The sequence below is a fragment of the Podarcis liolepis genome (genome assembly GCF_965112155.1).
Source record: "Podarcis liolepis genome assembly, chromosome: 8".
Taxonomy (NCBI): domain Eukaryota; kingdom Metazoa; phylum Chordata; class Lepidosauria; order Squamata; family Lacertidae; genus Podarcis; species Podarcis liolepis.
The window spans coordinates 14363573-14379109 of record NC_139560.1 but is presented as its reverse complement, the minus strand read 5'-3'; the positions used below and the strand labels follow the sequence as shown (position 1 = coordinate 14379109).

Genomic DNA, 15537 nt, shown 5'->3' with positions numbered 1-15537 from the left:
GCCAAGGAAAATTCAAGGCTCATAAAACTGTTTTAACAGTGGCTTTTTGGCAGCAATTTTTTTTTAGTCTGGAGTAATTTCAGAGAAACGATTAGTACATCAATTATGTTCAGTCTGAAGCTGACTCTATTAAGCTTTCCTCTCTCTCCATGAAGAATTAATGAAGGGCTAAAGAAGCGGCCTTCACAGCAGCTAAGAAGTTTTTAATGCTATCAATAAAGCATTTTTTCTTGCAAGAAAGTTCAAAATACCAATAATGTACCTATCAGTGCAAAACATTAGATCACAGTGTCAGAAGAAGCCATGTTACATTGAATTCAAACTCTCAGTGGTGGCCTATGATACAGTCCCATCATGTAACCGAAACTAGGACTGTGCTGAATGTTTGCCCATTTCAAGTATCAAGCAGAACGTTGTGCTTGGAGATGGGACGCAATTAACTTCTGGAAAAGCCCATAAACATGTCACCTTCTTTGATAACTGTTCCTTTTCATTTTCTCCCTTTGCTGGGGCTGCTGCTTGTTCCTGGTTTAATTCCTCCCCACTCCTTCCTAGAATATCCCAGTTAGTTAGGAATCACATTGTGAATATATAAAAGCATGACATTTGTGCTATTTTAAGTTCTCCTCAGAAAAGAAAATGAGGCAGGGCCCCATCCCCCCCCCAGAACCACTTTCTTTTTCTCATATTTAGGCAGCTTAAAATTAGAATCTGTCCCCCCAAAATGTGACCAAAATGACTGACTGCGAATTACATTATGGGGTGTTTTGCTAATCTAACTTCACATTCTGTGCTGGCTCTCTCTCCTTCTTCTTCCTTCCCCACCCTTCTTCCTCTCCCAAGTTATGAACTGAGAGTGATAATCTGGAATACAGAAGATGTCATTTTAGAGGATGAGAATATCTTCACTGGACAAAAATCAAGCGACATCTACGTAAAAGGGTAAGTTTGCTCAGGCACGGCCTGCGGATCTCCTCATTTATCCATTGACAGGGTGAATTAATTTATGACCCGAGCCATCCATCAAAAAATAAATTAACATGAGTCACAGCTGTATTAGCAGGTTCTGTGCACACGCGTGGATGTGACAGCTCTGTGGCCTTGGCATTTTGCTGCAATGGCTCATTGAGAATTCAACCCCTGACTAGAATTAAGCAGACACAGGACTGGCATGCATAGGAAATGAAGTCCTACATTTCCATAAGGAAAACTCAAAACTCACAATAATAGGTAACCAACCAGCAGGGCCGCCTTACCCATAGGCACTAGGGGTGCGGGGCACCCGGGCGTCGGGCTCTCAGGGGCACCGGGCCGAGAGTTCAGGGTCTGAGAGTTGAGTCCGGGGAAGAGCCCGTCTGTGGGTCAAAGCGCCATGGCGGGCTCTTCTGCTGCGGGCAGCTCTGCGCCACGAGTTTGGGGGTGACCGAGCCAGCGAGACACTGAGGCAGCCAGCCAGCTACACCCTCCTGCGCACCTGGGACTGGGCAACCGGGGGGGCATAGGGCTGATCTTTGCACCCCGGCGCCGAATATGCTTAAGACAGCCCTGCCAACCAGGATGTCTTTGAAAAGAGGATTTGACAAATATATGGGAAACAAGGCTATCAGTGGCTTCTAACCCTGATGTCTATGTTCCCCCTCCAATGTCAAAGGTATTGTTGTTGTTGTTTAGTCGTGTCCGACTCTTCGTGACCCCATGGACCAGAGCACGCCAGGCCCTCCTGTCTTCCACTGCCTCCCGCAGTTTGGTCAAACTCATGCTGGTAGCTTCGAGAACACTGTCCAACCATCTCGTCCTCTGTCGCCCCCTTCTCCTTGTGCCCTCAATCTTTCCCAACAGAGGTCAGAGGTATTATACACCTGAATTCCACTTTCTGGAAACTGCAGGAGGGGAGAGTTCTCTTTTTGCTTGAGTCCTGCTTGTGAGCTTCCCATAGGTATCTAGCTGGCCCAGCAGATGCTGGGCTAAGATGGGCCTGTGGCCGGATCCAGTAGACAGCCCTGGTGTCTCATACCTCTTTTAGATTGGGATGGTGCGCAACCATGTAAGTGTGAACTGTTGGGGACAAATGTTTGAAAGATCACAAGAATTGCAAGCACAGTTCAACAGGATGCCTAGCTAAATGGTGAAATAGTCTTGGAAAAGTTAAGAGAAACAAAGTGGACAGGATGCTTTATGCATGAGATGTGATGTCTTGATACAAAGGGTTGGACTAGTTCCTTCTGGCTCCACTTGATTCTTCTTTCGTGCACTCTATGTTACCTGCAACAGGTGGTTGAAAGGCCTGGAAGATGATAGGCAGGAGACGGACGTGCATTACAACTCTTTGACCGGAGAAGGGAACTTCAACTGGCGCTTTGTGTTCCCGTTCCATTATCTCCCGGCCGAGAAGCAAGTGGTGGTCAGCAAGAGGGAGAACATATTTTCCTTGGAGAAGACGGAACGCAAAATCCCTGCAGAACTGGTGCTCCAAGTGTGGGATTTTGAAAGGCTTTCCTCTGACGACTTCCTTGGTAAGCCCTGAACGGAGCGGTGTGATCTGGATTTTGAACAGCAGTGGGAATTTTGAACAGATTATGGGCTCTGCTTGGGTGGGATTTTGTGGGCGGTGGTGGGATACGCAAGTGGAACTTCATATCTGTGAGAATGTTCAGGGTGGCAAGAGAGGATATATTGTTTATTAATATCCTTCCTAATTTTCTCTAGCAAGTTCCTTTACACAGCAGAAAACTAGTTGCAAACTCGTGTGAGTTTCTTAAGACAATAAGCAATTCAATTTGGTTTGTCCAGATTGAAATGTGTTCTGATATTTTCCTGTTACATATTTTGAAATGTGTTCTGATATTTTCCTGTGTATCTGAAGAAGTGTGCATGCACACGAAAGCTCATATCAAGAACTAACTTAGTTGGTCTTTAAGGTGCTACTGGAAGAAAATTTTTTATTTTGATATTTTCCTGGTAAGACCCCTTGAATCCCTCCTAAAAAAATAAAGACACCACAGTCTTATTTATAACTAACAAAAAGAAAGTTTACTCACGATCAGGCAGAGCACAGTATGATCCCTGAAGGCAGGCTTTAGGCTTAAAGTTTCAAACATATACAAACATAAGATTTACCTAGTGACTGCAGGCTAGCAGTCCAGCAGTTCACAAGATGAAAGGAAGATGGAAAAGAGAGAGAGTGGCAACATGCCTTGTCCTTTTACCAGGTCTGGAAAGGTCACGCCCACCCACTAGTCACATGCAAGGAATGATGTTCCAGCCCAGGAGGAACAGGAAGTTTCGACTGGCTGGACCAAACATCCTATTGCATGTCCACTCTAGGAAAACAAGGAATGTTGTATTCGACTGCTCCTAGTGGATTACATCCCACAGTATCCCATCTACAGCACTGGGGAGGGACTGTAGCTTAGCTAGGAGAGCACCTACCTTGCCTGCAAGTATCTCCAGGTAGAGATGAGAATCTCCCCTGTCTGAAACCCTGGATAACTGCTGCCAGTCATTGTAGACAACAATGAGCTAGATGGGTGAATGGACTGACTCTGTATAAGGCATCTTCCTGTGTCCCAGATACAGCCTCACTTAATCATTAACTGTTAGGCTCTTGTATTAGCTTTAATGGAAGTTTCCATGCCATACCTACAGACACATAAGGAGTTTATTTTCCATTTCCTGCATCCTCCTCTTATCACCACAGCTACAATTACAGGGATTTATTGGCAGGTTGTTCACTTCCTAAGCATGTGGGGGCATGAATTTATCAGATTTGGAAGCTGTTCTTGGAAAGTCCAGTTGGTCTTGGAAGAATGTAGAATTTGACCACTCTCACCCTCCCCCACCCAGGCTCCCTTGAAATGAACCTGAATGGCTTTCCTCGAGCTGCCAAAACCGCCAAGAGCTGCGACCTAAACATGGTCATGGCAACAAGTGAGGAGAACAAGATTTCCATATTTCAGCAGAAGAGGGTCAGAGGCTGGTGGCCTTTTGTCAAAGCTGGGGAGCTCACAGTAAGTAATCCAATATTACCTATATAAAAAAGCCTCTAGACAGGTCACACAGATATCACTGGCAGATGCTTCTTTAAAATATGAAGGACGTGAAGACTCAAATATCGCATGGATCAGCAGCATAGTTATTTGACCTGTCATAATTCCAAATTCTGGCTTTTATCACAATTGGGTCCCCTGTCCCCATATTCTTCTGATTTCCTTCTGGTTTGTGATTTGTTTGTTTACTTGATTGCTTATAAGATTTCTTAGCTCCCCTTCGGCATAAGGTCCCAGGGCGGGTTATAGAAATATAATCATATACAGTGGTACCTCGGGTTACATATGCTTCAGGTTACATACTGTCAAGGGAATTGGGGTTGCTTGTGTGTAAACCTCTAGCTGTTCCAAACTGCTTAGGGGCGGTTGTGTCTTTCCCTGACTGAGCAGCCTTGCCGCTGCTGCTCAGTCGCTAGCAGATTCCGTGAGTGGGCGTCTCCTAAATTCCCTCCAGCATAAGAATTCCTTAACGGACAACCTTTGCCTCGCCTCTCTGCGCGGAAGCCATCTGCGCAGAGTGGGCGTGCCGAGTGGTGGTCCTCCACCCTCCTCACTGACTTCACTGGAAGAGTCTCGGAGCCTCACCTCCAAGATGCTCTCTGCCTCTCCCTTCTTCCTGGTGTCACCTGGACTTCCTTCCCCAGATGACGTTCTCTCTCTTCCCTTACTTGTTCCCTCTCCTGCAGAATCTGGGAGCCTCGCCTCTCCCCTCTGCTCTGATGTCAGTTCCCTGACACATACGCTTCAGGTTACACACTCCAGAAATAGTGCTTCAGGTTAAGAACTTATAAAAGCAAGTGAAACCATTCTAAGCAAAACAGAACCTGGTGATCAGGTTCCAGATGCATCTAGCTGGCCACTGTGAAAGCAAGATGGCGGACTGGATGGGCCATTGGCCAGCAGATTCTTCTTGTGTTCTTAGAGTCTAACTTCCTGTGTTACTCAGATTTCAGCGATTTGTTTCATACTGTTTCACATCTGTGTAGCACTGAGTAAGTGCAGTTTACAGGGGAGGATTTATGGCAGATGAAACAGCCATAATTACTCCAGAAGGATCTTTTCAGGTTGACAATTGGGGGGAAGGATGTGTCTATTCCTTGAGGAATCTTTCTAATACTTAAAACATGCAATTCCCCAATTGCTTCCCCCCCAAACCACCCCACCCACCACAGATTTTGTACAGTCTCGTTGCATTTAACTTCCTCATCATTATTTCAGAGGATGTGTGTGTCGGAGACATCTTATCTTAATTAAATTGCAAGTGCAGGTTGTAAGATCGTCGTGAACATGCAGACTCTGTGCATCTGCGTCACAGAAAATCCAGCTTTTTCTCTGCAGTTATAATCATTGGCCGTGTACTTTTAATATAGTTGCAACAAGATAATGTCAGCACTTTGAGCGACAACTCGTATTTGAGATATACTCCAAAATTTTAACTCCTGGCTTAGAAACACAAATTTGACAGGCTTGTAATACTCTCTTCATATTCAAGGCAAGCATTAGAAGCCCAAACATTCCTTTCTGGCTCAGATTTTAATGGAAGGAGGGAGCCTCAAGGAGCACTAGGAGATGTTATTTCCCCAGCACAACTGCCACCAGTAGCCATGGGGAAATTGCATTTCCCAGTGCTCTTTGTGTTTTGCATGCTACGATAGCAGCATGACAGGCATTAGAGAGGGGAGGAAGGAGAGATATCTCCCTCTATCTTGACCCCCCTGCCATGGGAACAGCAACAAAGATAAATGGGGTTGGGGTTTGAAAAGAGGGAGCAAATCAGAGGGAGGCCCAGTGGAGAGGTTGGGGGAGAAATTGGATCATACTGTGTTCACTCTGTCACAATCCAGTGTGCAAGAAGGTCTGAATTGGGCTTGGAATAAGCTGAGCTCTTTTCCGAATTTCGGGGAAATAATTTGGTTTTCCCTTAAGCCCATTCTCATCATTAACAAAATGCAAAATTAATGTAAGGATAAACATTATAAGTGAAGGAACACAGGAACACAGGGAACGGCCTCATGGTCAGACTTCCAACCAAAAATTAATTTAATGCTTAATTGTTTAAGAATTAATTGCTAGTCATTTGTAAGTAATTATTGGTGGTTGTTGTGGTTAATGATTATTTTAACCCTCTCAACTTATGACTTCATAGCACCCATTTTCTAAAGAAGAACTTTCAAATGCTAGTGAACGTTATTTACGTACCGTGAATCAAAACAGGCTCTCTTTCTCAATCTAGGGCAAAGTAGAAGCCGAGTTCCATTTAGTCACGGCAGAGGAAGCCGAGAAGAATCCCGTAGGCAAAGCTCGGAAGGAGCCTGAACCTTTGGAAAAACCCAAGTAAGTGAGGATGCCATGTGTATGCATGTGCTTGGAGATCTGTGAGCAATCTCTGAGCTGGATGCTCAAAATGAACTGTCTGGAAATATTATTAAGAATGTAGGAAGAGCCTTCTGGAGCAAAGCCCAGGATTCTGTTCTCACACCGGCCAACCTTTTGTTTCTGAGAAGCCCACAAGTTGGGCATGAGGGCAACAGAACTCTCCCACTCACGACACTGCCTCCAAGGTCGTACAAAGCCATCACGCCTAGTAGACACTGACAGCTTCATCCTCCACTAATTTGTCCAATCTCCTTCAAAATTGTCCAGCTTGGTAGCCTTCACTATATCTTGTGGCAGTGAGTTCCATAGTTTTGGAACGCGCTGCATGAAGAGAAACCTCCTTTTGCCTGCCCTGAACCTTCCAACATTCAGCTTCATGGGTGGCCCTGAGTTCTAGCTATTGTGAGAAGGGAGAAACATCTCTCTCTATCTCCACTTTCTTTGCACCATGAATAAGTTTGGGCGCTTCCTCTCTTGTCCACCCCCCCCCCTTTACTAATCTGATATTAAAAGCCCCAATCCATTCCTCGTGGTGGGCGTTGCTCCAGTCCCTTGATCATCTTAGTTGCCTTTTTGTTCATATTGTTGACGGTTTGGAACAAGGGTTCGTTCCCATCTGCCCTGTCCCTTCTGCTGATAGTTGACTCACTCCATGATGAGCGAGGACTGTGGCTCAGTAGCAGAACATCCATTTTGCATGCAGACGGCATCTGATACATTCTCCAATATCCCAGCATCCCTGGGAGAGATTCCTTTCTGAGAAAAGAGCTCTTGCCAGTCAGTGTAGACAGTATTGCGCTAGATGGGCTAATAGTCTGAGTCGGCGTAAGGCAATTTCCTATGTCCCTATATATAACCACAGAAGAGAGTATGCAGAGAGGTCTGTATCAGTATCAAACTTTATTTCGGTCATAGACCAGCGTAAGGATAAACTGAACACATAAGGCTTAAAACAGGTAAGGAATAGAAACCAATAATTAAAAGGTGATTACAGTGGAACCTCGGTTCTCGAACGTCTCCATTGATGAACGTTTCGGAACCCAAACGCCAAAAACCCAGAAATAAATGCTTCCATTGTCAAACGCGCCTCGGAAGTCAAACGGCTTCCACTCCATGTTTTTCAGTTTTCTCAGTTGAATTTGCCAACAGCCCTTTGTGCCTTGGTTTTCAAACATTTCGGAAGTCAAACGGTCTTCTGGAATGGATTACGTTCAAAAACCAAGGTTCCACTGTATACCATACATAACTTAAAAAGACAAAAACAAGGACAAACGATTAAAACGGCCTCAGTCCAGTATACCTGAAGGAGCGTCTCCACCTCCATCGTTCTGCCCGGACACTGAGGTCCAGCGCCGAGGGCCTTCTGACGGTTCCCTCATTGCGAGAAGCTAAGCTATAGGGAACCAGGCAGAGGGTCTTCTCGGTAGTGGCACCCGCCCTGTGGTACGCCCTCCCATCAGATGTCAAAGAGATAAACAACTACCTGACTTTTAGAAGACATCTGAAGGCAGCCCTGTTCAGGGAAGTTTTTAATGTGTGACATTTTAATGTATTTTTAATCTTTGTTGGAAGCTGCCCAGAGTGGCTGGGGAAACCCAGCCAGATGGGCGGGGTACAAATAATAAATTACTATTAATATTACTATTACTAAAAGTGACTATAAGAGAGGGAACGTAAAGGAGCAAAGGGCTTGCATTTTAAGGCTTCAGTTTAGGCCTAGTTTGTGGTGCAATCCATCCTTCAGCGAATATCCATCATGGCAGTGCAAAATCTAACAATTGAGTATGTAACATCTGGGTTTTCTTCTTGAAGGAGTAGAGAGGTTTAAATTTGTTCTGTACAGAGGTCAGATTTAGCTCCTCCCCAAAACCTTGTTCTGAACCGCTGGCCCAAAGAAGGGCTCGTAGTAGTAGTTGGGTGCAGGGACACCAAAATTCTAGTGCTTTTCGTGGACAGGCGGAGTCCCCAGATCCTGCACGGTCCCCCCGTCATGTGGAATAACGACTCAAGACAACGTGCTATGGGATTAAATTGGCCACAACTTTATTAAATTTCAAATGTGGGTAGACCTTGGCTCAGGCATTGGGCGTTCTCCCTCCCCGGTCCCCAGCCGGGGACCTAGGGAGCATCAGGGTTATCCAGTGTGGGGGGGGGATAGGCCGGCTCTGGAGAACATATGTTCAAGCAGAGATGGCCGCCCCCGTAACGCCGCCCCCGCAGGTGTACAGCCAAAGCCTCCCTTCGGAAAACCCCTTTAACGGGGAACCCTGGTATCGCCGCCGCAAGAGGAAGATGGACAAAAGGATTCCGCCCAAGGCCTGATACCGCCAAAGTTGTGACGTTTTGCTACGGGAAAGGCGAAACCTGCCAATGCAGGGAAATTCCTTTCTGGCCCTTTAACAGCGACCTTAACGTAGCAGCGCCCGCATACCTGTGAAGAAAAGTTAACCTGCAAAACCTGTGAAGAAAAGTTAACCTGCAAAATAAGACATTAACTGAGGTGGGTAGGGTGGGAGAAGCTCTGGAGCCAAGTGAGGATTCCTAGGTAAGATCCTCCCTCTATTGTGTGGGCAGGTAATCCCTCCCCTACCTGGCCTGGTCTCCTTGGCAACGCTTCCCCCAGGTGGGATTGGACAACTGACTGAGGTAGGCGGAGACCTCCAGATATCCCACCTGAGGGAAGGCAAAGCCAAGCCATTGCTGTTGGAGCCACTCCAGATCTAGGGGCTGCATGCGTCCACGCAAAGGGCGCCCCCCATTTTAAGCGGGGAGCGGTCATTATTAAAGAAAGGTGAAGATTTGCAGCAAATCAGCTTGCCTAGTCTCCCTGCCTCTATAGACGCGACATGGACACCACAGCAAGGAAATGGAAACACTAAGCAAACTCTCGTTTGTTCTTTATACACAAAGCAGCACACATCTCTTTGGCCAGAACTTCCCATTGCTTCACCTGCTCAGATGAGGGCATAGGAGGCAACTGTCCAAAGCTTACAGTTACAGTTAGTTCCCCTTTCTGGGCTCACAGCACCCAAACCCACAGATAAGGATGACACCAAATTGCGGGGTTATCCTGACTACCAAGACAGCGTTTGCAGAGCTTCCAGAAAAGTTCACCTTTGCTTCAGCACACTGCTGGTTATCCAAATTAATATTGTGTCCTCACCAATACAGCATTCTTTAATAGCAGCCCTGTTGTCAGAACTTCCAATAATCTCATTTTACAACTGTTTCCCCACCCCGAGGCTATGCGGAAAGTGGAGGTTGTGCTTCATGACCTCGACACAGTGGCGTTCTCTGTTATTTAATTATAAGATGCACGATGCTGGACCAGCTTAAAGGGGTGGACGATGCCATTAATCGCCATGACATAGTATTTTAATTTTTGCGCTCTTATTGTGGCCTCCGCAAAAGCCTGGAAGGGAGATTGGAATAGCTGAGGCTCTCCAAGGGTGCTGCGTAGCTGACTCCCCACCCTGCTGATTTAGGAAGAAATTACATGCTACAAGGCAAATGGGCCGAACCTAAAGTTCGGTATGGAGAGGCATAAGCAAGGAAGATTTGGCAGGTACTTGTGGGATAGCTTGGCCCATACTCACTGATTCTTCCCTGCAGGTATCACTATTCCCAGCTGTTTTATAGCTCCTCTACCCACAACCCCAGCCAGATTCTGAGACCAAAAATAAGCACAGCAGCATGGAAAGTTACTGGAGTGTGCATTTTGGTCAGGAATGGGAGAATTTGGGGCACACCAGATGTTGTTGGACTACAGCTCCTGTTAAGTTGTGGGTGGACATATCAGACGACACAGCGATTCTTCAAACAGCTCTTGTTTATTCACAGGCCCAGAATAGAACTGAGCTGGAGGGTTCAGCCAACCTGCTTATATAGAGCTCCAGTACAACGTTACTGTAACAATTTTCTAAAACTATCCAATCACTGAACGTCACTTTCGATCCCTTATTTGCATAACTATCTACAGTATCCCCCTGCTGGCCCAGGGTGAAAACTTCAGTACATAACAGCTCGCATAATCCTTTACCTTTTGCCATGCAGGCTGGGGCTGATGGAAACTGGAATCCTACGATATAGAGAAGGCACCAGGTTTCTCATGCCTGATTTTGCTAATAGAGCCTGCTATATGCTTCTGCATACCAGGTGCAGGGAAGAAACAGGGACAGGCAATTGCCTTCCTGCCATCTGTAACTGAGGTTGGGCTACCCAGAAGCATCTAAGTAGCTGTCCCAGCAGCGTGCACCATGACATCATGATGTGACATTGCACCTGGACGCCATAATAATAAAAAATAAAAATAAAATTTTATTTATATCCTGCCCTCCCCAGCCGAAGCCAGGCTCATAGCGGCTAACAACAGTAAAAGTAACACAGTTTACATAAAATCACAATCAATTAATTGAAATACATTCTAAAATCAGTTCATTCTAAAATCAATTCTGAATCAAATTAATGGCAACCATTGGGCTAGAGTTCTATGAGGATTACCGAAGGAGGGAATCAGACTGTGCCTTGGCCAAAGGCCTGGTGGAACAGCTCTGTCTTGCAGGCCCTGCGGAAAGATGTCAAGTCCCGCAGGGCCCTAGTCTCCACCAGACAGAGCGTTCCACCAGATCAGGGCCACGGCCAAAAAAGCCCTAGCTCTGGTTGAGGCCAGCCTAACCTCCCTGTGGCCCAGGATCTCCAAGATGTTTTTATTTGAAGACTAAAAGGTCCTCCATGGGACATACCAGGAGAGACGGTCCCGTAGGTACGATGGTCCTAGGCCATGACGCCATGTGCCCTGCAGTGGCGCCTGGGAACCCAGATGTTGTGTCCGACACCCCACGAGGCCTCAGATGCCACCTCTGAGGCCCTGTGAAGTTTCAGACGTGACTTTGGTGCTTCACGAGACACCAGAAGTTACATTGGAAGCCTTGGACACCATCTCCAAGACCTTGTGAGGCTTCAAACACTACCCCCGAGGCCTTGGACATGACTTCTGGTGCATCACGAGGCACTGGAAGTTGTGTCAGAGGGCCTCCAGTGTGGGTACTGAGCACCCATAACAAAATTTTTGTGCATGCTTGGGCCCCCATGGAGCCCCCAGGGCACCAGTGAGCAGCATTTTCCAATTCACTCTTGCCTGCAGTAGTGACATGGCTTCTGCACCAATCCCAGAGGAACCTGAAGTTGCACTGTGTTGCACAGCCAGCTCAAATAGTTTTTTGGGGGGTCCTGTCATGGGAATTGCCTCCATGTGGCCAGGGTCCCATCCTCCACTTGTTGCAGCTACCATGTGAGATGGGGGGGAGATGTCATGACAGACATGGTCGGTTGGCAGGCATTGCGTGTACAAGGTCCCAGGTTCAATCCCAGCATATTTCCATGTAGCGGTTTGGAATGTTCCCTGAGACTTTGCTGCAGATGATGATTGTTATGTACTGAAGTTCTCACCCTGGGCCAGCAGGGGGATACTGTAGATAGTTTTCACTCAGGTCCACATATGCAAATAGGGGGTTGAAAGTGACGTTCAGTGATTGGATAGTTACAGAAAGTGATTACAGTTGCATTGTAGTGGAGCTCTATATAAGCAGGCTGGCTGAACCCTTCAGTTCAGTTCTGTTCTGGCCTGTGAATAAACAAGAGCTGTTTGAAGAATTGCTGTGTCGTCTGATATGTTCACCCACAACTTAACAATGATGATGATGATGATGATATTATATTATATTATATTATATTATATTATATTATATTATATTATATTATATTATATTATATTATATTATATTATATTATATTATATTATTTATACCCCGCCCATCTGGCTGGGTTTCCCCAGCCACTCTGGGCAGCTTCCAACAGAATATTAAAATACAATGGTCTATTAAACATTAAAAGCTTCCCTAAACAGGGCTGCCTTCAGATATCTTCTAAAAGTCTGGGAGTTGTTTTTCTCTTAATAATAAGGAGAATAAAGGATTTGTTGTTGCCAATCTCCCGCTGTGCAAGATAAGGCTGACTGTTCCATTCAGCCTTATTTTCCTTCCTATCTTAATTGACTTGTGCGACTATGAAAAGCATCTAGGAAAGAGAGATGCATTATAACAGCATGTTTTGGTTTTGGTTTTTACAAAAACGTACAGGAAATGGGGAATCTGTATCTTGCTCCAGCTCTCATAGTGATGAAGTTTTTGCCCAGTCTCAGTTCCAATGCCTTCCCAAGATTAAAATGATAATGCAATTACTTTGGATAAATATGAATCTGACAAAATTAATATGTTCTCTCTTTTTTTCCCTCCCCTTTTCTGATTTAGCCGGCCAGACACGTCCTTCTCCTGGTTTGTGAATCCTTTCAAGTGCTTTTTCTATCTCATCTGGAGAAATTACAAGAAATACATCATCATCGCGCTATTCCTACTTATCCTGGTTGTATTCTTAGTACTTTTCATCTACACTCTGCCTGGCGCCATCAGCCGTAGGATTGTTGTAGGGAGTTCTTAGAAGAGCTTTCTCTCTCCATTATGACATGACCATGTAAAAAATAATAATCAATACATAAACTCAGCTTATTTTAACGATGCTCAGAATAACACATCACCCTGTATTGTTGAATATTCAAGTGTACTCCTAATAAGGGTGGGCAGATCTGTCAATTTTGTTTTTTCTTCGGTTCTCATTTCTTCCAGTCTTAAACATGACATTTCCTTATCAGTTGTGCAGAACTATGCCACTGACAGTAACATTTGGAAGTGAAATTCTGGGTTGAAAATTCAGTGTAAATATTAGAAATGTCCAAATTTCCTGTTCCAGTTTGGATACAGTCCAGGACAACTGGTTTATTTTGCTGGAAGCCAATGAAATATTTGCAAATCTGATAGGTCTGCTGTGTTCCAGACCAGGGGTCCTTTGCGCTACACCTGAGCTAAGCTCTGGCAGGTTGATGGTGACATTGGAAGCCCATGTCAAGCTTCAGTCAGATACCTTGTTGCTACAAATACATAAATGGCACTTTTCTGGCTTATTCCAGAGGATTCAGGAGTCCGTAAAAATTCAGGATGTTTGTGACTCTGATATCAAAATCTGTATCTGAGTTGCTGAGTGTTACATATTTGCATGGTTGCTTATGTTGTTGTGATTTCAGGTGGACTTAAGCACCAATAACTTTCTCAAGCTTGTAGCTATTCCTTGCAATCCAGAGAATGCAGTCTGCATGTTGCCAAGAAGAGGGCTATAAAATCTGGATCGCTTGTACTATGTATGCAAAAATCTGCACATGTGGTAATATTAATGGAGGGAATCCAAAAACACGGTTCCATTTCTGCAAATTCATGCACATCTACTTGCTCGACGACATGCACATAACTCTTGTATTGCACTCGTAGTGTGTTTTACATCATGGGTGCTTTGGTATAAATAATTAACTACCGTGTACATTAAATATGAAATAGCATTCAATGTATAAAAGATTATTTGCAATTACACTGTATTTGTGTTGTCTCTCAGTGTACCGCCCTTCCCCCCCCCCAAATGTTGCTAGCCACTACTGCCGTGTTTTATTTCCAACGTGTGGTTTTTTTTTTTTTTTACAAAAACCAAAAGAAGCCAGCAGACCTTAAAAAGTGATGGCTCAAATCATTTCAGGAGAAATAACTATATTGTGCCTGGAGGAACCCAAAATAACACATGCTCACCAGTGACAAATGAAGGGAAATGAAAGCGCAGACAGAGCTAGTTTTTATTGGGAGCTGGAAGACAGATGGAGAATTAATGGGGAGAGAAGAAAATTCAGAAGTGCTTGCAGGGAACATCCACTGCAGATGCACTGCAAAAACTTTTGCGCAACGCGTGGGCCTTCGGTGCAAAAGATCGCAGCAAAGGTAGTGGCAGTTAAGTGGTAAAGCAAATGGGCAGAGTGCAGGTGCGTGGCAGGATGAGGCAGAATAACTTCCATAAGCAAAGTTATGTGTGTATCTGAAGAAGTGTGCATGCACACGAAAGCTCATACCAAGAACTAACTTAGTTGGTCTTTAAGGTGCTACTGGAAGGAATTTTTTTATTTATTCCATAAGCAAAGTTATTTAGCTGGTTCTTACTGGCAAGTTAGAAAAAGGGACGTGGGTGGCGCTGTGGGTTAAACCACAGAGCCTAGGACTTGCCAATGAGAAGGTCGGTGGTTCGAATCCCCGCGACGGGGTAAGCTCCCGTTGCTCAGTCCCTGCTCCTGCCAACCTAGCAGTTCGAAAGCACATCAAAGTGCAAGTAGATAAATAGGTACCGCTCTGGCAGGAAGGTAAACGACGTTTCTGTGCGCTGCTCTGGTTTGCCAGAAGCGGCTTAGTCATGCTGGCCACATGACCCAGAAGCTGTACGCCGGTTCCCTTGGCCAATAAAGTGAGATGAGCACCGCAACCCCAGAGTCGTCCATGACCGGACCTAATGGTCAGGGGTCGCTTTACCTTTACAGGTAGGATATAAATGTCTCAATCTGGCACAGCTAACTCAGGTGCAAAGAGGGATGTTTTACTCTTGCCCGTGAGAAAAGTCTATATAATTGTGATTCTTTCCTTTTATAGCTGGCAGCAGCAGCTTACTATGTGAATACAGTCGTACCTTGGTTTTTGAACAGCTTAGTTCTCAAACGTTTTGGCTCCTGAACGCCGCAAACCTGGAAGTGACTGTTCCGGTTTGCGAGCTATTTTTGGAAGCTGAACGTCCGATGGGGCTTCCGCAGCTTCTGACTGGCCGCAGGAGCTTCCTCCAGCCAATCAGAAGCCGCACTTTGGTTTCTGAACATTTTGGAAGTCAAACGGACTTCCAGAATGGATTCCATTCAACTTCCAAGGTACGACAGTATTTGTGTACGCATACAGGAGATCACCAACCTTTTTCAGCCCATGGGCGTATTTGCAAAGTCGGGAAACTGTTGAGGGCACAACACACACACACCCCACAACCTATTGGCAACAATTGAATGATTCTTCCAAGATTAATTTCACCAATAGAAGGGATTTTAGGGGAGGCCTTTCTGTGGGATGCACTGCAGTCAACACGAGGGTGTGCAAACTTCATTTAAGTCTCTACGGCATCATGTAGGGGGGAACACAAAGCCACAAGTACTTGG

General features: G+C 45.4%; 1 protein-coding gene across 2 annotated transcripts in view; it reads left to right on the top strand.

Annotated features, from left to right (window-relative positions):
- The window catches only part of FER1L6 (fer-1 like family member 6), a 120438-nt gene extending 106543 nt beyond the window's left edge, over positions 1-13895 (top strand). For both annotated transcript variants that reach the window (XM_083516484.1, XM_083516483.1), the window contains exons 37-41: positions 844-942; positions 2272-2513; positions 3844-4007; positions 6280-6380; positions 12731-13895. In XM_083516484.1, the coding sequence (XP_083372610.1) occupies positions 844-942; positions 2272-2513; positions 3844-4007; positions 6280-6380; positions 12731-12917 (793 nt within the window). In that variant the 3' untranslated portion in view covers positions 12918-13895. The remainder of the gene's footprint in view (positions 1-843; positions 943-2271; positions 2514-3843; positions 4008-6279; positions 6381-12730) is intronic.
- The last annotated feature ends 1642 nt before the right edge of the window (positions 13896-15537 follow it).